This window comes from Lathamus discolor, chromosome 4 (assembly GCF_037157495.1).
Source record: "Lathamus discolor isolate bLatDis1 chromosome 4, bLatDis1.hap1, whole genome shotgun sequence".
In the NCBI taxonomy this organism is placed as follows: domain Eukaryota; kingdom Metazoa; phylum Chordata; class Aves; order Psittaciformes; family Psittacidae; genus Lathamus; species Lathamus discolor.
In genome coordinates, this window is record NC_088887.1 from 31,093,411 (window position 1) to 31,118,007 (window position 24,597).

The following is a 24,597-nucleotide window of genomic DNA, read 5'->3' on the forward strand; positions in this document are numbered from 1 at the left end:
CAGTGACCTCAGATTATTTGTCATCTCTCTGCTTCCTCCTTATGCTGTTCATTTACATCTTGAAGGCTTCTCTGAGCATTTTTAATTTTCTTAATCATCCTTGTCATCTAAATTTTAAGTAAACTATTTTGCCGTTTTCCTGGCAGCCTTCAAATCACTTTGTTGTTTCTTCCCTGAAACAAAACCTCCCTCTGTTTCAAAGGAGTTGGCTTTGTGGTTTTTCTCTGCCTACAACTGCATTTTCAGTGATAGCTCCCTTTTTCTGCCTTACCAGCAGACTTCCCCCTCCTCTCCCAGTCTGTGGGTGTTGTGTTGTTACTGAGCCTTTGGTGTTTCTCTTGGCCACAGGAAGTTTGGCGAAGTAGGACATAGCCTAGCACTGCATTACTTCCTCAGTACAGCTGCCTATGAGAAACCACTTCTGTGTACTTGCTCCCTTCAGCCTCAGTCCCTTTTGCTGCTGTTGCTGTGTTGACTGCTAGTCCACCTGACACTCTCGGTCACATTGCTTTCTGCTGCTTTATAAAGGGACAAACTGAAGGGAGGTTTGACCTTTTTCTACTTCGTCTTCCAGTACAGTTCTTTAGGATAGACTAGGTTGAAAATATACAGTAATCGTAAGTGAAAATAACTGATACCAATACTTACTATTTTAACAAGATTTTAAAATAAAATCTAAAATCTCAAGCAGCATATTGATCTGTGATCAGATAATTGCTGAGCTTTTAAGTTAAGCTGTCTGCTTTTGCAGTGAAGCAGTTGAGACACAGTTCTGTGATCTTGAGCTACTAGCTCTGCTGTGGGCTTTTCTAGGATAGTCTTAAACCCCAACCATAACCAATCAAACCCAGTGCCCACACTGTCTGATGGTCCCCAATGTTATGTGATGTGTTGCCAAATAAAAACCTCCTTTGTCTTAAACGCAGGGGCAGAGTTTACTTTTCCAGGAAAGTTTTGGGGTTTTGGTTGGGGTTTTTTTCCCGTGAAAAAACCCAAATTCTCTCCCTCCCTCCTCACTCTCCCCCCCCTTAAAAAAAAAAAGTAAAAAGAATGAAAAAAAAAGACAAAAAGCCACCAACCAACCAACCGAAAAACCCACTCCAGCCCATAGATCATTCTGTGAAGGCAAATACTTATGTGATGAATGACTGTATGCTGGGATCCTAAAGTAGAGTTTTCAGCAGTAACAGCACTACTTTTGTCTTGCTTTGGATGTCTGAGACCCTTTACAACTAAGTGAAGGCCAAAACCTTCCTCTTAGAGTCCCCTTAATTCATGACTAGAGAGGGACTATGTAAATGTAGCAGTCTAAAAGGTTTAGCTTCCCAAATCTGCTGTCTTTTGTTTATGAAACATTCCCAATTATCATAGTATTAAACATGTTCTCCATCGCCCTAAACATGTTCTGATAACATGCTAAACCTTGCTTAAAAGCTATCAGTAGGAATCAAAATGCCTACAGCCACTTACAAGGTCCTGTCAGTTCAAATTGGTTCAAAAATCGATTAATCCTGACAGACTTTGTGATGACTAAGTTATCATCTGTCTTTCCACAACCACTTTAAAATGGAGTAAGCTGCATTGTCTACTTTGTCTCATTTAATGGAGAGATAATTGTGAGCTCATGGTTACTCTGCGTCTGATTTGTTCTGGTAGGTGATCAAATAAGGCACCAGTATTGTATTAATGCTCAAGAAAAAAGACTTCAAAATAAATCTGGTTTGTTACATTCTGAAAACTTTCATGGTGTTGTCTAATCTGGTGGTGAAAAATTTTCTGTAGTCCTTCATTAGTTTGCATCTCTGTTACTGCAGCTTCACCATTATATTGTCATACACATGTATCTCCTCTTTTTCGAGAGCTTAGTCCAAACTGATGCTACAAAAATGTATTTATTTGAAAACAGTATTATGATACTTGATTTTAAGAACCATATAGTTCTAAATGATGGTCATTATTCTTCTTCTCTATTTAAAATATTTTGTGTATCATACCCATAGAGCTGCTGCACCTCCATTTTATTCCTGTAGTGCTATGAACTTCTGACCTGCTGTATAATTTTCATTCGACTGCATACATACATAACAATTTCATTGAAAGAAATGCAGAATGGATATACTGTGCAAGTTATAATAGCAGAGTTAATGTTTTATAGTTGTGTTCATGTTTCTCCAAATTAACTTTTTTCTTTTTCCTCCTGCTTCAACAGAAATTGCCCAAGTTATTGCCTCTTACACAGCAACAGGTCCAGAACAGCTTACTCTTGCTCCTGGTCAGTTGATTCTTATCAGAAAGAAGAATCCAGGTGGCTGGTGGGAAGGAGAGCTCCAAGTTAGTTACTGTTTTTTTGAAATAAACTTCCATGTAAAAAAATTTGTAATTTTTTCATAGTTCAAAATGCTATTATCAATGATAAATAATTTTTAAAATATTCTGCAAGTAAGCATTTACAAATAAAATGCCTGTACAAAAATATGCATACATTCCAGTTCCTTGAACTTGAAATAACTTTGGGGGGCAGCAGGAGGAAGCCAGTGCGCCTCACTGTAAGTCAAGGACATCCATCGCAGAATCAGACCCAGCCTGCAGTCTACTCCTGTGTACATTTTCTTGAAAGGCCTTCAGACATTAGAAGTAAGGGTATTTTAGGGCATATTTTTGGCTGCTTTTGAATCCTGCCAGTCTTCTGTCAGTAGCCCAGAGCAAAAGAGCGGCTGCCATGTCAGGTAGTGGGGAAAGCCAGCTAGGCAACAAGAGTGTATGAGACTCTTGGGTTAAGTGTAGGTTCTGTTTGTATGTCCTCTTCCAACAATGCCCATGCATATCATGTGCATTTGGATCAGCTGATACCCATGTGCACAGTGAAAGCAAAAGAAATACTGGGTGTGCAGTCCTGAATGTCTTCCTAAGAAGCTTTCTTAATTGCTGCCGACAAAAGTTTGGCTATCCCTTTTGTTGAGAGATTGAGAAGTATTTTACAGCAGTGGTTTTGTAAGATGGCCACCACTTCTTTAGGTTGCTTAGTGAATGTGACAGCATGTAGAAGAGTGAAAAGAATGGTGTCTGGTGCAAGCATCAGATAGGAGAGAGCTTTAGTGTTGTATTGGAACATAATAAGTAGTGAAATATTTTAAAGTGGCAAGTTTTTTAGAAGTGTATGTACGGTTCAGTTTCAGCCTCAAGTAAATTTTGGTGATACTTGTCTTACATGTTAGAGCGAAGGTAAAATATGGCAAATGGGTTAAGCATTACATTGCCGGGTTTAATGCAGTCATCCAGAATATCTTGAAATGGATGATCTAGATAGACTTCATATCAAGTGCTTTCTTTTTCAGTAAAGACAAAAAGAGGGAAGGAAATTGTTAAATAGGATATGTTAGATTACTTGTTTCAGAAAAGTTATTATGTGTTTTGTTTTTAAAGACTAAATTCTACATGACAAAAATGCCAACCTTGTTCTAACAATACAAAAAAAGAGAATAAATAATTTGTAAGACAGGGTTAATAGTTTTAAAAGCATAGATTTGATTCAAAATTTTAGAATGACCTTACTTACAGTAAAGATTTTTCTTCTGATTTTATTTGCAATGAACAGTGCAGCTGGTGAAATAACAGGATGCAGTTTCTGTCAAATTCCTATCCTGCTTTGTTGACAAGCTTTTTCATACTGGATCAGACCTGCAGTTCGTCTGTTCCAACATCCTGTCTCTGACAGTGACAAATTGCAGCTGCCTTACACACTGTAGAGCGCTGCTGTAGGCCAGGTGAATGGTAACCTGCTGCTCCCTCAGTACAGACATGGACCACACACACTAATACATGTGTGCACCACATGTTCATACTGATGTTCTCCAATTAGATAGGCATGAGAACATCTGGTGTCCTTTCCAAAACCTTAACATCTGTTAATTAGGATCATTTGGACAGCATCTATCCATATGTATTTGTAGTTGCCAAAGCTTATTTTTTGTTTGATTGGAATCTGGCTTTGGCATTTTGTATTTGAATCCAAACCTTTCCCTTTTTTTCTTGCCATAATGTTTTGCTGTTCTTCTAGCACTTGATTAATGTGACATATGTTTATACTCTTGTCTGTTGTTTGGGCAGGGGAGACTATTCAAAAGTTTAGATACTGTTTCTTTAAAAGAAAAGAGGTGATTTCATTGCTTAATCTCTACTTAAACTATCACAAACTAGGTATCTATTCAAATGCATTTTTTTGGATAATGGAAGGCATTCAAGTGCTGCCACTGAATGCAATAGCTAGCCTAATCTTGAGTTTTGGTTTAAACAGAATCAGGAAAAATCTTTCAAAAGAATCAGGGTTGTAATATTCATTCTAAAGCACACAAAAGTAGGAAGTTAAAAATCACTCAAATTAGTAGAAAATAACTTCTGTTTGTATAATTTTTTTGCTTATATATTATAAAAGCTTACTTAATGAACAGAAGCATCATATCATTAAAACCATTGCCACAAAAATAGCTGACTTTTTCCATATAAAACACATTTTTCTTATTCTAAGATAGTTATTCTGACTGCAAGTAGTTAAAATACTGGCTTAATTACCTTGTCTAAGGATCTATTGATATGCTTAATCCTCTTAAAAGAATTGTTTTTTTTACTAGGCAAGAGGGAAAAAACGGCAGATAGGATGGTTCCCTGCTAATTATGTGAAACTTCTGAGCCCTGGTACCAGTAAAACTACACCAACCGAGCTACCTAAATCAACAGCATTACCTTCAGGTAAGCAGTACAGTTGCATTAACAAATTTGCTTTTGTAATGTGTGTCATTTACAATAGGACTTCTAAAAATAATTATTGGCATTTAGAAGGATATTTAGTATCTGTTATACTAGTCACTTTGGTTAAACTCTTTTTATTTTTTTTTTAAGTGATAAAACCACACAATTGGTCTGTGTATTTATAGTGGTGGCTCCTCAGGTATGAACTGTTGAGTGCTAAAAAAACATCTGTGACATTACGTTTTAGAGCATTCAAATGATCAGTCCTATTTCTTGGCACTAACTGTAGTAAAGAAGTTTTTAAAGGTTCAGGATGATCTGTGGGCTTAGCAGGTGAGTCCTCTCTCTTTCAGAGCCTTTCATTTTTCCTGAAGTGGAAGAAAACTACTTGAAGATGTAGATTCTTGTCCTGTATAGCTACCTATTTTAAGGTTTGTGAAAGGACGTAAGAGTGATAGATGATTATATTTTTAAAGCTGTTTGTTACAGCTTCACCACAGGTAATGTCAAACAGTCCAGTCAGTCTACTGCAAAGTATAAAGGCAGGCAGAAGACAAAAAGTTCATTCCTTGTCACTCTTTCAATCTTGAGCCATTTTGGGTTTGTGAGTAAACTAAGGAAAGAGGATTCTTGTCAGTCAACATGTAGGATGGACATATTTTCTTCCATAAGCCACCGAAAAGACGTGACATAGTTTTCTATTGTTTGTTTGGATTTAGTTCTGGTTGAAGGGGGCAAAAGCTTGCTGCTTCACAAGGCTGTTTTGACTGTCTATCACTAAAATGAAACAAACGTTTCATAATGAAAAATGGTAGCGAGCATAATTTTTTCCTTTAAATATGTATGAAAAGCTATCATGCAGTTATGAAACTAGAATCAAATACCGAGGTATTAGTTTCACATGTCATTGGAATAAATGAAAGTGCCATATCAGATAAGGCAGATGTTATAAGTGGTTGCTAATTGGCTCCTTTGATGGTGGTCATTAAGATGTAGAAGATCAGACTTCTATAAAGACTCATGAATTTGGGTCCTGCAGTTAAAATGGTAACTCAGTATTGAGACACATACTTTCAGAAGGTGATATGATGGGATTTTTTTCATTTTTTCATTATTTCAGGTTTGACAGCCTGGAACTTTTCATACATGCTAATAAAACTTTTACAGAATAAACTTTTTAGCACTTTTCTAATTGCCTACAGAACATAAAAAAATCTGGATGGCATTTAATTTTATCAAACTTTGTTACAGACCTTTAATTTTGGGGGATAAGAAGCTTTTCTTTCCGTTATGATAGATGGCCTCACTAACTGTGTGGTTAATGTAAAAGGTTAAGAGCTTACTGCTTGACAAGCATCTTTATAGGAATTATGTTAGTGGGAAGGCATACTATAGCAAAAGACATGGAAAGCCTGAAGAAAACGGTCTCCAAGGGTTGAATAATCCCCAAGGTGGTACATTATGAAGGGTCTGAGAGTGTGCCATTACAGTCTGGGTTTTAAAGGTAGCAGATCCATCAGAAACTAGTATCCTCAAGACCTCTGTTTCTTTTGTCATTTTGCTTTGATGTATATGCTGTCCATCTGCCATACTGTAATGCAGACTGCATGACTTTAACAACTCCTTTTTTTAAATTCTGTTGCATGGATGCTTTTGCTTTATACTTTGAGGTTTCCTTAATTTCCTACTGCTTTGTACATGTTCCTTTCTGAATTTGTGTCATGAATGTGTTGTTCCTGATGTTGATAAATTAACTGTTTTACTGATGCTTGCAGTTAGTCAGGCACAGAGAAGTTCACAGTATCGGAATAGTAGGGAAAGTGTATCGCCCGTTCTGCTCGTTTAAAGAAAGACAACATTATAGATTGTACTGGTTGTAAGTGTTACATGAGAACCTGGATTCCCTAGGACAACCTGGATTCCCTCTGCTGTTGCAGCAGTAGTGTTAATCAATAGGCAGTCTTTCTAAAAGGAAACTTTTAGGCTGAACAGAAGTGCAGCTCAGAGAAGGTAGGCTATAGCTTGCTTCTGTAGTTAGCAATGACTTTTGGAGTTCAAGTGAAGAACTTCCTTGCTGGAACTACTGTATAAGCTTCCTATATAGGACTAAGGTGAATTCTAAGTTTTGTGACCAAGTGTAAATAAGATGAAGATGAGGTAGGTCACTGCTTCAGGTTCAATTGAGGAGTCCTGTCTCTTCAAGAATTCTCTTAAATAGCCTCCCCAAGTTTTAAGGTGATTCTTGGGATCCCACTGGACTATTTAGATATTCTGATGGTACTGCTGGACCATGCCAAATTTCCTAAAATTCTTTGAAGTAGAAGAGAATAATCTGAATGAAAAATTCTTCAAATATGAAGAATTTATTCTTCAAATAAAGTAACTCTAGAACGGGTTACAAATGTGTTAATGTAAGTTTTATATTCAGGTATGGTCCAGATTAAATTTTTTATTGTTCTTAATATTAGTAATAACCTGTAACAAGAATGCTGTAAAAGAGCTTTACAGGTCTGTAAAGTGAAATGTGAACATCAATGGTGTTTACAATCAAACCTGTGTTAGCACAAACCAGGAGTATACCATAATATACCTTCCTTTAGAAATGCTAGTTTATCTCCAGTATGCCAGGGAAATGGACACTTTGGTTGCTTGATGTGCCAGGTGTTACAAATGACAGTGAGTGCCTCTTTCTTTTTTTGTTTTTTTTTCCCCACCCCTTTTGCAAGTAACAAAGCTAAACATTGAGACATCTGCAGAGTCCTGTTACAGGATTATGATCTTTGTGAGCAGGCATAAAGTGTTAACTAAAAGCAATTGAATAATATTAATTTAAAAAGAGAGGAGCTATTCGACAAGTTTAAGTTACTGGCTGTGTACAAGAAGGAAAATAGAAGAAAATTTTAGGTTTAATATAATGGAGAGAACCTGACAGCAAGACTAATTAGAAGCTTTGTGTCTCAAGGCAAAATACCAGAAGCCGTGTGACTTGGCACAGAGAAAACATCAGCTATGTAGAGGAAGTATTTAAATAAACAGTCCTCCTGTTTTAGAGAATTACAAAAACTACTCTATTATAATTGAATAGAAGCAGCTGTGTTCTTAGAACTTGTCAGACTTGATGTGTTTCTCAATAAGTAAACAGAAAGTAGGCTGCTGGAAGCTGTCCTGTGGTGCCAGAAGCGCAGCCTACATCACCTAGGATGCTTTTTATTTTTCTCATCTTTTCGAAGACCTTTGTGTTCCTAACACCTCAGTGGTACTGTAAAGATGGCACCGTTGCCTTTCTCTTGAATTATAGAGCTGTGCTGAGCATGTGCAGTGCTTAATTAGAAAAGAGGGTGCCTTTTCCAGGCTTCAGGTAGCGGAATTTAACATGTTTCCCAGACTTTTCTGTCCATTGACCAGTTCTGGTGGAAAGGATACTTCTCAGAACAGGTTGTTGAGGATGCAAACAAATTTAGTGTTTTTGTGGAGAAATATGTGTATGTATAAATATTAAAAAAAGCAAAAGAGAAGTGTCAATAGAAAGCTAACATCATTGAAGTGTTTGACTTCTTGCTAAAACTTTAAGTTTTTCCAGTCTTCTCCTACTGTTGAGCACTCCTCCTAAGTTTTTCCAGTCTTCTCCTACTGTTGAGTATCTCAAGTTATCGTTTCAGGCAGGCTACACTGTCCTGTTTGCTCTGCCCTTCCTAGAGTGATCATTTGCCTTTAAACTGAAAGAGGGTAGATTTAGATTAGACATTAAGAAGTTCTTTACTGTGAGGATGGTGAGATAGTGGCACAGGTTGCCCAGAGAAAGTTGTAGATGCCCCATTAGTGGAGGTGTTCAAGACCAGATTGGATCTGGCTTTGAGCAACCTGGTCTTAGTGGAAGATGTCCCCGCCTATGGCAGGGGGTTAGAACCACATGATCTTTAAGATCCCTTCCAGCCCAAACCTTTCTGTGATTCTGACCCCTCAGTAAGATGACTGAGAGAGCAATGCTGTTAGGAAACTTTGTTTTTTGTAAGTCACTTGAGCCAATTTATTGAGGGCTCAGCTAAGGACAGGTACAGGGGCACAGAACAGTGCAGCAGGACCATGGTAGGACTGGTTCAGATCAGTGTGACACCTGTAGTGCACATAGTTGGTTTATACATAGCTTGTGTTTTGCTGAAATATTATGAGTGCGATAGACCTCTTCCTTTATCTTACAGTGTGCCAAGTAATTGGCATGTATGACTACACCGCACAGAATGATGATGAGCTAGCATTCAGTAAAGGCCAGATTATAAACGTCCTTAACAAGGAAGACCCAGACTGGTGGAAAGGGGAGGTGAATGGACAAGTGGGTCTCTTTCCATCCAACTATGTGAAGCTGACAACAGACATGGACCCAAGCCAGCAATGTAAGTGACCCTCTCTGCTGCCATGCTGTGATTATCTGTATAGTACTTTTAAGATGAAACATGCAGCATTGCTGTGATTCTGCTGTGGTTTGCAGAACTCAAAGCTTCGCCACTGCTGCACTTGTCAAAGTCTCTTTGAAGACCTTCTGTAATGCAAACCTTATTTTATGTTTGTTTTATTTTTAGTTCCCATACCCTTTGTAGCATGTTACCCTTTATCATTTTTGCACCATGCTGTTTACATGCCTGACTCATTTTCCTAGCTTGAATTTGCTCATTGTTTTGTTTTGCTTATGTGTTGTTTTCCTCCTTTTTCTAGGAATCATATGTTGTCCATCCCCCACTCAGGCTTGAAAGTCCTCAAAGAGACCCACTATCCCATATCACTGCCCAGAGGGATGATGGGAGATGCAGCCTTGATCATGTGGCTTCCAGCATGATCATCTACTGCCTTCTGAGTAGAAGAACACACTGCAGAGCAGTTTACCTCATTTTACATTAGTTGCATGTAATCACAATGTTTGAGTTAATTACCTACAGATATAGACGCAAAATTAAAATGAAACAAAAAAACACAAAAATATCAGAGGATAGTGGGTCCTTTTGTGGCTTTCACAGTTACCAAACTAATTTTTCCACCTTTGCACAGGTGCTTTCAGTAGTTTTAAAATTATTTTTAAATATCTATTTTAGCCTTTTAAAGGAAAAGTATAAATTAAAGTTCTTCATTGCAATTTTGTTTGTGCAAAAAGACCCACTATCAAGGAATGCTGCATGTGCTATTAAAATTGTTCCAAATGTCCACAAATTTGAGACTTTATGTACCTTTCTTTTATATTGTTCCCTTGTCCAGTGTTGTCAATATGTCTTTTTTATTAATTTTTTCTTTCTTTTTTTTTTTCTTTGTTTTTTAATTACAAAAGAACAGAAGGAGTTAAATCAGTTTAAGGAACTTTAAATGTGCCCAATTACAGATAAGGTATTTTTTTGTAGTTATTGTACTGTATGTATCAGGTGTTCCTTGTTGAGTGTGTAATACGTTGTGGAGAGAAGAAATTAACTTCCTTCCAATGCAAGAGATATTAACCTTGCATAATGTTTTTATCCCAGTTATGTTAATTTTATTTTGCACATTACTTTTAGCTGCATACAATTAGAAAACACCCTGGTTTATGTTTGTCTCAGATGTTCCAATTTTTGCATTTTCTTATCAGAAATCAATAGAATGCTACATTCATGTGGGATTTGAGAATTAACTTCTTTATTTTCATCTTGGTTACATGAAGTTTGATTTCTCATCTTTACTTGCTTATGAGTATGGAACAACACATTTTGAACAAGTAATTTTCCTGACAAGAAAGAATGTATAGGAATATCTCCCTGCAATTAATTTCCAATGTTTACATTTTTTAAACTAGACTGTGGAATTTATACAAATTAATATTAAATGGAGCTTACAGTCAAGTTTATGTGGTAGATGTGCTGTAGCTAAGCCATGTTTGTCCTTCCAGCATTAGTTACAAACTCTTGATGAAATGCCTGGTGCTGTCAATGCAGAAACCCTCTCTTCCCAATGCCTCAAGCACAATGTAGCTGTTTTACTAATTACCTTACCATTTAGTTATGTTCTGGTTTGTGTATTTCATTATTTCTAAATTTCCTGCTGGCAGCGTTGTAGCGTTTCTAATCCTCCCTGTCTCCCTCCTTCTGACCCGTCATGCGGTGCAAAGAACAAGTGAAGCTCCTTATTCAATTGCACTTCAGTATTTCATCAATATGAATGTAAATTATATAAATATATAAAAACCTGCAGCTTTAACAACTGTAATACAGCCTTTAAAATTAGTTACATGTATAGATAATTAAATTCTTCATATAAAAGATAGACTAAATGTGTTTGTTGTCTCGTTGTTCTGTGCACACAGAATTCACCAAGTGGCATTAGTGCATGTAATGAATTTACCGCCAGAACAGTCTGAAGCCAACCTGTTAAATTTCAGAATGACACTTGTCTTGTTTCTTTGAATATTATTTCAGTATAATTACTCAGATTTGTCACGATTATCTGCAACCTTTTGCACCTTTCTTTCTCTACTCGTTTGTTTCTACATGTTACAGGTCAGCTGACTTTTTTGACACTGTACTAGTAGATGAATTAAGTATTCTTTGTTATTTTACCATGGGTTTACATTGACTTAGGCTCTGTGTTGTATGCCAGAAGCTCTAGTCTTAAAACATGCACAATTGCACAGTGTTTCTTTCTTTTTAGGACAGTATGTAACATGAACAGATTTTTCCTTTACCACTCTGCCATTAAAAAAAAAAAATATTAAAAATTGTCTTTACCATAGCCACTTGCTGAAAAATAGGCTGCCTGGTGTGACAGCAATTGAACAGAACGTCAGTGCCTGAGGATGATGTACCCAGATTTTACTCCACTATTTCAGGATTTTGTGCATTAAAATGTTATTTTAATGAAAGGATCTCTCTATTTTCCCATAATGAGCTGTTGTGTTGAAAGATTTATAACTTGACTAAAAGTGTTTGTCCTAAAGGACATGTTGTTTTTTATTACTTTAGGCCAGAAGCATACTTTCTCTTGCTATTGAAATATTGGCAAAACTTTGGATATAGGGATTCAGATGCTGCTTCTTTTCCATCATTGCTTCAAGTGAGAAGAAAAATAAAGCTATTACGATGATCTGCAGGCTACATGTTTTCTAACATGCTTCTTCAAAGTGTTGAGTGATGTCTCCTAAAAGATTTTCAAAATCACAGTGCCCTAAAGCTTCCTGCGGTCAGCTTTCCACTGAAGTGAAGAGAACAGCCTTAAGTCTACAGCTCTCTGTAGAAGACACATACTCACACAAACACAAACAGGAGGTGTATGTTGTGCCAGGACTCCATAGACAGAAAAGTGCTGTGTACTGCTCAACAGAGCAATATCTTTATCAACCGATTGTTGAGAACAGTTAACTCACAGAAACTTCAAAGCACATTTAAAATGTCCTAGACAAAGAGATTCAAACCATTGTGGCTTATATTGACATATGTTGCTGAAATACCTATAATGTTTATTTACTCAATTATTAAAGTTCTTAAGTGTACTATTATAGCTTGGCATGGTAGTATTAAATCTTCCTCATAATCAGTGATTTCCCTTGAGTGGCAGTGAACAAGATACTGCACTTACTGTTTCTTACCTGTTTGGATTTTTGTTTATATATATTTATGAGAAAGGGAGTATGAAAGCAATTAATAAAGAAAATTGATTATTTCCATCGGAAAGAAGAGTTTTCCAGGATTGTGTCTCAATCCAGTTTTGACCCTCTCCACTCCTTCCTCGTTCATCTGAAAAGATCTTTAACCTCTTAAGGCACAAGTCCCTTCCCAAAGCCGCAGATCTGGACTGCAGCAAGCAAACCTATTTCCAAAAGAACGCTTGTCTCCTGTGGGGGAAATGGGCCCACACTCTTGTTTCTTTGGTCCTTGAATTTGTGGCTGTAAAGTCAACACAAATCCCAGTCAAGCCTGAAACAGGACTTACACAGGCAAAAATAAGAAAGCATTCAGATGATTTTTTATCTCATTTGTATTTTAAACTAACAGAAAAGAGGCAGCCTCACTGCTGTCTGATCAACTGAACTCATTCTTTACCTTAACTCTCATGGGCCGAGTACGTTTTTCCCTTGCACAGGAGCTGTCACATGAAGGATGTAAAGGTGTCTGGACTTAGAGACCTCTCCAAGCAGTGGTGGGTTTTTTGTTTACGGTGTTTCTGTTTACCTTGAAAAGAATTTCCTCTGTATTCAGTTGCTGAGGAAGAATTCCCATAAATGTTCTTTAAGGGAATTTGTTAGTATCAATTCCAGTACTTGAAATCTGTCCAGTTTTATTTAAATCTCAATTATTTGGGAGCTTCAGTGGTATCTCTTCCAGTTGCTGTGAGCTCACTGAACACATTTGAAAATGGCCTATTACCATAACCTTCCTGTAAGGCAGCAAAATAACTGCATGTTCTGGTTTTGTTCTCTGGTTTTAAAGCAGTTCTTTTTAGTTCTTTGTGATTATTGACTCCAACTATTTAACTTCATGTTCAATAGCTCCTTATATGCAGTCCTCTTCTGATCAGACAAGAAATGGCTTAACTTCTTTTTTTAGACAACTTCAGTAAATCCAGGGAGAAAACATCTCAAACATTATTTAACCAGCTGAATTGCAAGCTATGTGCATGCACACAGACAGCTGCATAACAAGCTGCTGCTGAGCTAAATAGAGAGCACTAAGGTGAACTTTTGATTCCAAACCCTGAAAGAATGTTTCCAGAAGGTTGTCCTGGATGCAGTTAAAAACGTGAATTATTTTCACAAAGACTTCATTTCCTGCATGTAGATTTTATGGGCTTTTGTACTTGTTGTTTGATAGCTTTCAAAGGAGTACTTAACCATGAATAAGGATTCATCATGAGTTATTGCCTGTGTGAGGAGAAATTGTGAGTTAACTATCTGGCGTAACCTGGTAACGTTAATAGTACGTGTAAACATAATTCTGATATACACAAGTTTCTATAGCTTGTTACAGCAAGTTTCATAGCTGTTTTGCTCCATTCCCCTTTTCATACATCTTAATTTGGTTACTTCTTTAAAAAAATAAACCACAGCCCAAGAAAATCCCCTGTAGTGCTCCTCCTCAGCACAAACCTTCAGACTGCAATGTCTGCATTGAGCCAGAAGCTAATTTGAATCAAACCTGTTGCTCTACTTCTGCAACTGTTATGGATCCTATGGAGCAACACAGAAAAAGAAGTCAGATTTTAGAACAAGCTTTGTCTTGTGGAATAGTTTAATTAAGCATTTTGTGGAAAAGATAGTCGTTAGTGGCTGAAGGGAGAAAGATGTTTATGCCTAAGGTAGCTGTTTTACAGCAAGTGGGCACAGAGCTTTTAGGTGTTGGATTCCTTGTGGTGGTGCTTGATCACAGGATTTTGCTGTATTTTGTAGCACAAGCTTTTCATTCATTTCTTTGTGCCATGCCTACCTTTTTGAGTCTGACCCCTCAGCAGCAGCTGGCCCTAGCAGTGAGAAGGAAGCTCTGTGCCTATATGCCATTCAGTTCCTGACTTCTCTTTGGTGTGTCCACGTACCGGCTTTCACCCCCAGAGTGCTGATCCAATGCTGAACACCTACCAGTGGAGAGCTGTGAACTGGTGACAGTGCCAGCAGAGTGCTAGTGTAAACTGGACTCAGATCGGTGTCACAGATAAAGGTTTTCTGTGCCCTGGCCCAGATGGCTGAAAGTGGATTCAGGGGGTTTTCCATCACTTTCAACTCTGCCAAGTGCATTTTTTTCTGCTGTTTCATTTGTTGGAGTAATTCTGGATCCAGATGAACATTACAATGAATCTCATTTGATTTCTTCAGTTTCTTTTTTTTGGGGGGGGGGGGGTGAGGGGAAGACTTGAAGCCAGTAAAGATGATGACTGGAGGTCTGCCCAAGAAAATGAAAAAGCTATAAAATGTTGTTTGGTAAAAGGTTTTAACTTCTAGAATACTGTGCTTAGTTACCACATTTTGTAATTCCAAGTGAAGTGCCTGTACAGCATCTTTATTTTTGTGGAAGACAATGTAAAATTGGACTGTGCGGTTCCTTCTGCATGGATTCGTGGCTGATGCTCTTGACTGATTTGCTGTTACTGTACAGTAAGTGGTCAGGGACTCAAGATAAGTGTGGGTCATAATCCCAAGGTGAGACTGAAAGCTACCTGATGTGATATAAACCAGTCCAGAAGTCTGTTAACTCTGCCAGTTTGTATTTTTAAATGCATCCTTGTCCTCACATGTAGGATTTTATTCTCCCCAAGCAGATTCTGGAAAGGGAGTAGTAGGCATGTTCTGTTTGTTTCTGAAAGGATGGAGTAGGTTTTTTCCCAACTGTTTCACGTGTTGCCTTCCCTTCCTTCCCTTGACTGAATACTAAAATACTATTTTTATTCATAGAAAATAAGGTATTAACCTAAAACACTGCAGAAAGCTTTTGCTATTGCAAAATGAAGCTGGTGTTAGTGTATCGCAAGTATTGTCATTGAGGACTACACTCATGCATGTTCCAGAATTTAAAAAGAAAAATGGAAATTGTCATTAAAGATTCTTGAGTCTCTTGCTTGTGTGCGGATTGGCAGTGGCAATCCCTCCACCTGATAATAGCTGACTGGTACAAGCAAGAGGAGAAGGCATACATGCTGGTGTGACTGGTCTTGGCAAAAACAAAGTAATGCTTAATATTTTGCAAGTTTCCAGACTTGAACCTTGTTTCTAGATCCTGCGTCCATCCAGAGGGTAACCTTCTGCTCTAACAACAAATGGACATACTGGTCCACTTGAGAAATTCTAAACATGCTGAAATTGTTGAAATTAGCTGTGAAATGGGATTTTGCAATACAGAAGCTTCAGATGGAGAGATCTGATCACCAGACACTGCTGTCCTCAGCAAAAGCTTGAGATGGTCTCTCAGTTGAGGGCCCATCCCACAAGATATTTATGGGAAATTGGTGGTTGTCCCTGAGGCTAGTTGATAAGAAGACTGAATGGTGAAATGCTGTAATCTGATAGTGAAGGAATGCTATCATGGTGTGCTATTCCACCCTGCTTAAGGATCTGAAGGATAACTGTGACATATTTTACTGCTTCTGGTTCCCTAAAGTAGAACAGATTCCTGTCTACTGTGATCTTGTCGTCATGGGCTGGGCCAGCACGAGGGTTACAAGGAAATCTGGCAGTTGTTTAAAAAAATCTCCCCAAATTAGGCTAAATTAGAAGTTGTGCTCATATCGTAAATCAGCAAGTGCCACAGCAGAACCTTCTTTCTGGAAAACAGCATCTTGTACACTGCTTTCAAGCTTAGCGCTTAGCTTATAAGACCCATATTTTCAGGCTGACTTTGTAAGGAAAAGGAACAACATGTTTCCTCTTAGAATGATTATTTTTTTCATTTCTAGAATCCCTTAATCCTACAGGTCCTATGGTGGTAGAAGGTGAAAGCACAGATACCTAGTTACAGCATTTGTATGTTGGTTCCATAAATCCAGACAGAGTAGCCAGTCTGGTGAGTGTGCAAATGCCTCTGCTCAGGGTCATAGCAGTTACTCAATCAAAAGGCAGAAAATTGGGTATTCACAGTGCTGTGAACATTCCAAGTTAGCTATTGTAATTTCTCCATTTCTTGTCTGAGCTTACCGGCTTGTAGCTAAGGGTTCAAATTTGGCACTTTCCAGGTGGGATCAGTGCTCTGCTTTCTCAAAGGAGAGAAATGAAAGAATGGGGCACTCTGTAACTTAAAAGACAAATGCCAGCGCATGATTTTAAGTACCTGAATGGATGTATGCATGAGGGTCTATCTGTGTGCTTTAAATTAGAAACATTAACCAATTCTACACTGAGGTAGGGTCTTAACCAAAGCAGAGCTTTCCCATCTGTCGCTGGAAATGTCTGCCATCAAGGGTGCTTTCTAGACCCTAGCAGGGGTCTCTTTTAGTGATTTGTATTCATGAATGATGTTATTACAGCTGCAAGTGGAATCTAGATGTTCATAAAAGTACTTTGCACTGTACTTTGGCACCCATGAAAAACTACCTAGAGGCCTGACATCTGCTCTTGGAAAGGAACACAGTTCTTCTTTCGTGTTTTTAATACAAAGACAAGAAAAATCTTTGTTCTTGTGCACCTCATAAAGAAAATCCCTAATATGAAAAGTGTCTCCTGCATGTTCTGCTCAAATAGAAACAGGCTATTTTCCCAAATATTTCGTGTTCTAAAGCAGACCATTTGTTGAAGTTCAGAGTAGCCCATTTACATCCCAGCTGGCTGGCTGTCAAGCTAGCCGCGAAGTTATATTATGATTCAAAATGTTAAATGCTTCCTCTAAAAGGCTGATGGTTGGAAACCACACTTCAAACCAAGGTCATCCGCATCTTTGAATAGAAACTTCCCTGGTCTCTGGAGAAGAATAATTAAACACTTTGTTCAGTTTAATGAAGCTGACAGTGCATGGGGAGATATAGTTCTGCTTATTAGACTTCTGATTTACATGATAACTAAGAAAACGCTCTGAAAGCAGCCATTTATTAAACAGAAATGAAACTTTTGGCTTTGGAAGTATGCCCAGTGCTTTGATTGTTTTGGCGTAAAGTTGATAATTCTGAAAACCTACTTTTTATTTCACATTTCAGTTGCATCTTACAAAGTACTGTACCACCAAGGAGCATTATCAATATGCTTAGGCTTCCAGCCTGACCTGTTCTCAGCTTCTTAGTCATAGAGGGACTACCCTGACTATCTGCATTGACCTTTTTTTTCCTTTTAAATTCTTAAAAGTTGAATCAGCAGTTGAAGGCATTCCATGAAAAACTTACTGGTAATGCAGGTGGACCTTGCTAGTGGCACAGTGATGGACCACTTCCTAAACTACATTCAGGAAGCTAAAAATGGAGTAAATACTATTTAAATATTAACTTTATATACAAAGAACCGAAAGAGTTCTCCAGGGTGTGATGTGATTAAGAGCAGTAGTGGTTCACTTTGTGAAAGTGTATGCAAGCATCTGCTCTAAAAACATTCCTATCAGATTTCAGCAGGTTGGTGTCATTGTTGATGCTGCTGAACAATGTAAAAAGAAGCCTTGGCCATTTTTAACCCCCTGAAGTGAAGGTCCCCTTGAATATTTTTCAGTCAGAACTTCTTCCGTAAGGAAAGTTTGTTTAAATGGGGAACATACTGAATTTACAGAATCTTAGAAACACAGAATGGTCAGGGTTGGAAAGAACATTAGAACATCTGCTTCCAACCTCCCTGCCCAAGGGAGACCTTCCATTGGACCAAAGCCCCATCCAGCCTGACCTTGAACACTTCCATGGATGGAGCAGTCACAACTTCCTTGGGCAACCTGTGCCAATGCCTCACCACCTTCACAGTAAAGGACTTCTTTCTTATATCTAACGTGAACTTCCCCTGTTCAAGTTTTAACCCGTTACCCCTTGTCCTGTCACTACAGTCCCTAATGAAGAGTCCCTCCCCAGCAGCCCTACAGGCCCCCTTCAGGTACTGGAAGGCTGCTATGAGGTCCCCACGCAGCCTTCTCTTCTCCAGGCTGAACAGCCCCAACTTTCTCAGCCTGTCTTCATACGGGAGGTGCTCCAGTCCCCTGATCATCCTTGTGGCCCTCCTCTGGACTTGTTCCAGCAGTTCCATGTCCTTTTTATGTTGAGGACACCAGAACTGCACACAGTACTCCAGGTGAGGTCTCACAAGAGCAGAGTAGAGGGGCAGGATCACCTCCTTCAACCTGCTGGTCACGCTCCTTTTGATGCAGACCAGTATACAGTTGGCTTTCACCTGCCCATGCTTTACTGAAGGGTGGGGGAAGGAACTGAACTGAAGAATTTTGATTGTATAGAAATACTTGTAAATAGTGCATTTTTAAAGCAAAATGTTTTCAACCTGTTTCAAATCACTGTTGCTTTTTGAAATGCATTTTACTGCAGAAAAAATAACAAAAATGCTTTTAAAAATAAAACTGGAAGAAAACATTCTGCTTGCCAGTCTCAGAAGAATTTCATTAAGGTCAGCTGAAAAACACTGGCTTAGAGAAAAAAAAAAATAATTAAATATTCTGTCTAATTCAGAACAGAAAATAAAATCTGAGATTCTAGGATTTATACAGAAACTTGAGCATCTACGCAGGATAAACACCAGGCAGGTGGTTTGCAAAACATAAAGGGCAACACTGGTGGAAGATGAGTTCTTAGTTACAAACTCTTGCCATGCTTTTAAAGATAGAGAGCAACAGTCAACCCCTTTGGCTTGGCCTATAAATGAGTGAAATCCTTGGAGTGATGTCACTGAACTTCATGTGTTTCTGCTAAAGTCCTTCAAATATTTAGAAGCAATTTTTAATTGCAGCATGAAGAAATAGATAAGCTCTGCAGTACCTTCTTGATTAGGATGCTTTGACTGGAAGGGTAAAGATGAACCTTGAAATTAGAGTATCAATGCGCCAAGGGCTTATATATAATTCCAGAGTGCCTGTTTGGGTCACTGTAGCACTGTTTCCTAATTCTGTTCCCTTTTAGGAGATCTCTAAATTTTCTTTGGCAGTAAAACGAGATGAAGGCTTTGGCCCCTCCTTTATTAACTGCCATCCATTTGGGGGTTTGTTTTACCATGTGGCTCCAGTTGAATGACACAACTAAAGGGTACAGTGAACTTCAGAGTCAGGTTGGAAATGGGCAGGTAGTGGTGAGGGGGACTTTTAAGCTTTGTCATCAGAGAAATTGTTAGCATTGTGCTGTTACGTATGAATGATTAAGTGAGCAGAACAGGCAGTAGTTACTTTTCATTAAGCGTTACTTGAACCACTACAGACCTGAATCAATTTGCAAACAACTGTGAGTAAGATCTAGGATATTTTTGTGTTTTCCAGGGTGTGCAGACTTGCATCTTCTGGATATGTTGACACCTACTGAAAGAAAAAGGCAGGGATACATCCATGAGCTTATTGTCACGGAGGAGAACTATGTAAATGATCTGCAGTTGGTCACAGAGGTAAGATGGCACAGCAGCTTTAGGAGCAGGTTTTAATCACTCATCTTTTTAAAGTAAATGAGTAATTTCACTGTGCAAACTTGTTTCATATCACTGCTACGTTTGACTTCCCAGGGATGATCTGCGTTAAATTTTCATCTCTCTCTATATATCTATATAGATGTATATGCATGTGTGTGGGTGTGGGCACAATTAATGTTAAGCCTTTGTGTTACCATCACCAAAACACTGATGTTCAAAGTATCACTCTAGTAAACCTGATTTTGAATGTTTATTTCTCAAGTTCTTAAACCACATTCACTATGGCACTCAGTAAGTTACCACTGACTGTGATTGTCTTTAAATGTTACAAGGAGCATCTCTTACGTGGAAAAAAGGGAATCAGTACAGAGGCTGACTTAGACAATTCTTTTGACAGAGAAGGAAAGCCCTTTTTTGACAAAGAGGTCAAGATACGCAAATCCGAGACATTATGAGATAAATCAGAACTTCCATAAAGGAGTGCAAAGTAAAATGTCTTTTCAGTTGTAATTCTGCCTGAGATATTTTGCAGAGACCTCTGACTAAAATTCCCAACTTTTAAACAGATTATCCAGGTCATAATTAACACCATCAACATAAATTCGGGGCATTCTCTTTTAAAGCCATACCTTGCTCACAAACAAACCTAGTATCAGGGAATATTATGGATCTCCAGGACACAGTGCGTGTTGGAAGTCTGTTCCACTGAGTGTCAAGGGCTACTCTGATGTGGTTTTTTCACCTCCAGACTAATGAAATGAGTCATCAGTGATAGTCGCTTTGATAATACTTACCATATACTCTCTGAATTGCTTTCATTTTCTGAATCTATAGATCTTCCAGAAACCACTAATGGAATCTGAGCTGCTAACAGAAAAAGAAGTTGCTATGATTTTTGTTAATTGGAAGGAGCTGATTATGTGCAATATAAAACTACTGAAGTAAGTATTTTTCCTCCATACTTAGCAATAACAAAATCATGGGCCTCTCCCCCTGCTTCTCCTTTAGCTACATGAAAATATTTGCCACTTAAGCAAGTAGTGACCAAAAAGGCCTATGTGTTATTTCCTCTTGGAAAAAGCAAAATATTAGCAACATTTCTATGACTTACTGTTGTTGTTGAGAAAAATCCAGGAGTTCTTTGCTGAGTAAATATTTGCACTTACTTTGCTTTTGGTGTACATGTGCTCCAGAAAGCAAGATCAACCTCTCCTCAAGAGTAGTACCTGCAAAGGCTACCTACAGTCCTGTCATAGACTTTTACTTCCTCTGTCACAGCCAATACCCATTTCCAGTCCTGTCATCCATGAATGCAGAATAACGCACAACAACCTTTGCATCCCTTATTCTGAGTTACCTGATGCGTTCCTTTAGTTACTGTAGCACCTGAATGAGCTGTTTTGTGAGGAGAGGTGCCAACAAAACCTGGTTTCATAAGGATTTGTGTCCAGTGTACCCTGCGCCCTTCCTTCCAAAGTCTCCAACTACTGCAACCCCAACTCTCCACCATGAAACTCCAGGCAGTGCAAGTGCCCTTACTTCTCCCTTCATTCTCTGTGGCCTCTGATGGATTCAATTCCTTCCTACTCATTCATCCTCTTACCAATCCTTACTGCTTCATCAAGACACACTAAATGCTGTGCCTTCTTTAAGGGCACGTGCATGCAGGTTGCTCATCTAGTCATTGACAGAGAAACTGGGCGAGGATTGGGTTAAACCTGCGTCTTCATAAGCTAGAGGATGAATAAAGTTCCTTTTTTGCCTACTGAGCTGCTAGTTTTTATTAAACTTATAGGGATTTTATAGCTTTCAGTTATGTACTTTTTTGCAAAATGTATCTGAAAATGGCCCACAGGTTGAAAAATTATGGCAGTGGTAGGATAAATGCAGGCAGCTCAATGACAATTAATCTCCTTTCCTTAGGAAACCGGGCTAAAAACTAGAAGTAGTTTTGAGCTTAAAGTAATGGTAAGGTTTTTACCCCTCATTCATGAGCATATCTATTGCTCCCTTTCTAAACTACTACAAAAGGAAATTACATTTCTTTTAATATCGTATCTGATCTGGCACTGCATTAAATTAAATAAGAGCTTCATTACCACAAGTGGGAAGAATGTTGGCTGAAGGTGCAATCTTGATTATTGTGTTCTTACAATGTGTAATAAATCTTGAGGCTGATCTATTTTATTATTCAGGGGTTTCTGTGTATCAGTAATGAATAAGAATCAAACCATTTACTTCATAAATGAGGAATCATTCTTTAGAGGTTTACTTATAACACACACATGACATTTTAATGTTTAGGGCTTTGCGTGTGCGTAAGAAGATGTCTGGAGAGAAGATGCCAGTGAAAATGATTGGTGACATACTGACAGCTCAGCTGCCCCACATGCAGCCGTACATTCGGTTCTGTAGCTGCCAGCTCAATGGGGCAGCACTCATCCAGCAGAAGACAGATGAAGTCCCTGAGTTCAAGGAGTTCGTTAAAGTAAGAGACAAAGCAATCGCCATTAATTTTGTACGCTGTAAATTTAGCTCATCGTTTCATTAATTTGCAAAGCATAGTCTCAGATAGTGCTCCATGTTGGGACAGAATGAAGAGTCTTCAGCCTTAAGCACTCATTGGAGGAATACATTTTTGTTGTTGTTGAAGGAATACATTTTTCCAAACGACTATAGAGCCATAAAATACTTCACTTAATCATGGCTTTGCTGTAAAGTGCTGGGACAGGAAGAAGAAGATCTTTTCTTTTACAGACAAGGCAGGTGGAAAATAATGTTGTAAAAAGCATAAGAAATTCTGCTGCACTGCCACTGTGATCTCAGAACAGATTTAGCTGAGGCATGGTGTTCATTTGTTGCCTTAGCTTTTGCTTTCTTGGAGGAGCTCATTTTGCAGGGTTTTAAACAAACTGACTAACAACATTTTACCTCTCTAATGTTTCAGAGGTTAGCAATGGATCCTCGCTGTAAAGGAATGCCACTATCAAGTTTTCTGCTAAAGCCTATGCAACGGGTAACAAGATACCCACTAATAATTAAAAATGTACGTTCTTTTGCAAAGATGATGTTTTTGATGCTGCTTTGCTCATAGCTGAATTACAGGGTAGTTTCCCTACTTATGTCAGGATTTGTCACCGTTAGTGAATGTGTTAGGGAATGTGAGCTATACTTTTATATTTGATCATACTAGCGAAAATGAGGTAACTCATTTGGCTTCAGTGAAATTACTTGATCCTTCCATTGGAAAGAGGTGAAATTTACACACAAATAACCAGAAGGCAGTAAATACTGAATGAAAACTTAAAAATCTAGATAACAGGAGTAACGGGTCGATCTTATGCTCATCTTTGCCTTTTTCCACAGTGTCATTCCTTCCCCTTAGTCTGGTAAATGACTTTCAGTGTGCAAGCCTGAATGCCAAATTATTGCAAGTTACCTTCCTGCACAGCTTATATTGCCGGATAACTTACAACCCTTTCCTAACCTTAATTTGTTGCCTAACACCATCCCAAGTAATGCTGCTGAGCCTGGCCCAAGACTTTTGCAGAGAGGAGTTATAAATTGGATATTGGCATTTAAGCGTTTCCTTAAACAGTCATGGATATAATCCTGTGTATGGCTGGAATTTGTGTACTTATGTCAGAAGAATGAGCAGTGTTCTGATGCAGAGGCTCCGCAGGCAGGCATTCATTTAAGCTGTTCACAAACAGACTGTGAGTTTGTCTCCTATTTTTCATATTTGCCAAGGAGGAAATGAAATTTGGAACATACTGGCTGGCTCCGATGAAAATAAAGAAATAAAACAGAAGTATAGGGCTGGCAATAGGAACACATTGTAACTGCAGATACCAGAAAAGGCTAACGCATTTTATTTATCTGTAGATAATAGAAAACACTCCGGAAAACCATCCTGACCACAGTCACTTGAAGCATGCTCTTGAGAAAGCAGAAGAATTATGTTCTCAAGTAAATGAAGGCGTGCGGGAGAAGGAAAATTCAGATAGGCTGGAGTGGATCCAGGCTCATGTTCAGTGTGAAGGCCTGTCAGAGGTAAACGAAGTGCTGTCTAGAGTAATGCACATGTGGGTGCACTTCTCCACCAGTCGGGAAGAAACCATGGCTCACTTACGGCACTGCGTCAGGGGACAAACAGTGTAATTAATCAAGTCAAACAATCTTCAGTCCTTTGCTTTTATCTTTCATTTGCTCCTGCACGTGATCCTTTATGCTGCTTGTGTTATTGCCTTCTATGTGATAAATGCTGCTTTTGTTGCCTGGCTCTGGACTAGTACCAGGTTCAATGCTGCAATGTCCAACCACAACTTTCTGGCCTTATAGCTCTCAATAATACAGTGGTTATTGTACTGCTGTGTCTTATCCAGACCATTCTGGAGGGCTTTAAAACCCGTCACAGGAGATATTTTTTGTGATAAAGCTTTGTGTACATTTTGAAAACTCAAGAATGCTGAACAAGACTTCACAGAGAGAATCACTGCCTCCCATTACATATTATTTTTTAAGGTGACAAGTTAAGTTTCTATACTGAAACTACAACAAAACATTGTGTCTGTATGTCCTGCAAAAGGATGGGAGGGCATTTTGGTGGTCTCCCTGTTACTGGTGAAGGTAATAGAGGCAGATTGGTCACAGCTTGATTTTCAAAGTATTCATTGAGATGTTTTCAGTTCTAGAAGATAAAAAAAAAAAGGTCTGGTAAACTTACTGTCTTAAAAAAATTACATTTCAGCTTATGTTTAAGGGGAAAAATACATATCACAATGTCAAAAGGGTCAAAGCACATTCAGCTGTTTTACAACTACTGCCTGGAGGAAAATGGCTGC

At 38.4% G+C, this 24,597-nt stretch overlaps 1 protein-coding gene across 5 annotated transcripts in view; it reads left to right on the forward strand.

Annotated features, from left to right (window-relative positions):
* Nucleotides 1–24,597, forward strand: part of ITSN1 (intersectin 1) — a 142,258-nt gene that overhangs the window by 103,903 nt on the left and 13,758 nt on the right. For 4 of the 5 annotated variants that reach the window (XM_065676866.1, XM_065676864.1, XM_065676865.1 and 1 more), the window contains 4 exons: nt 2,210–2,331; nt 4,629–4,746; nt 8,946–9,137; nt 9,457–12,252. In XM_065676866.1, coding sequence (XP_065532938.1) covers nt 2,210–2,331; nt 4,629–4,746; nt 8,946–9,137; nt 9,457–9,458 — 434 coding nt within the window. In that variant the 3' untranslated portion in view covers nt 9,459–12,252. Of the gene's footprint in view, nt 1–2,209; nt 2,332–4,628; nt 4,747–8,945; nt 9,138–9,456; nt 12,253–19,610; nt 19,733–20,587; nt 20,695–22,057; nt 22,242–22,700; nt 22,800–23,638; nt 23,807–24,597 lie in introns of those variants that run through there. The other variant, XM_065676868.1, reaches the window with a different exon arrangement.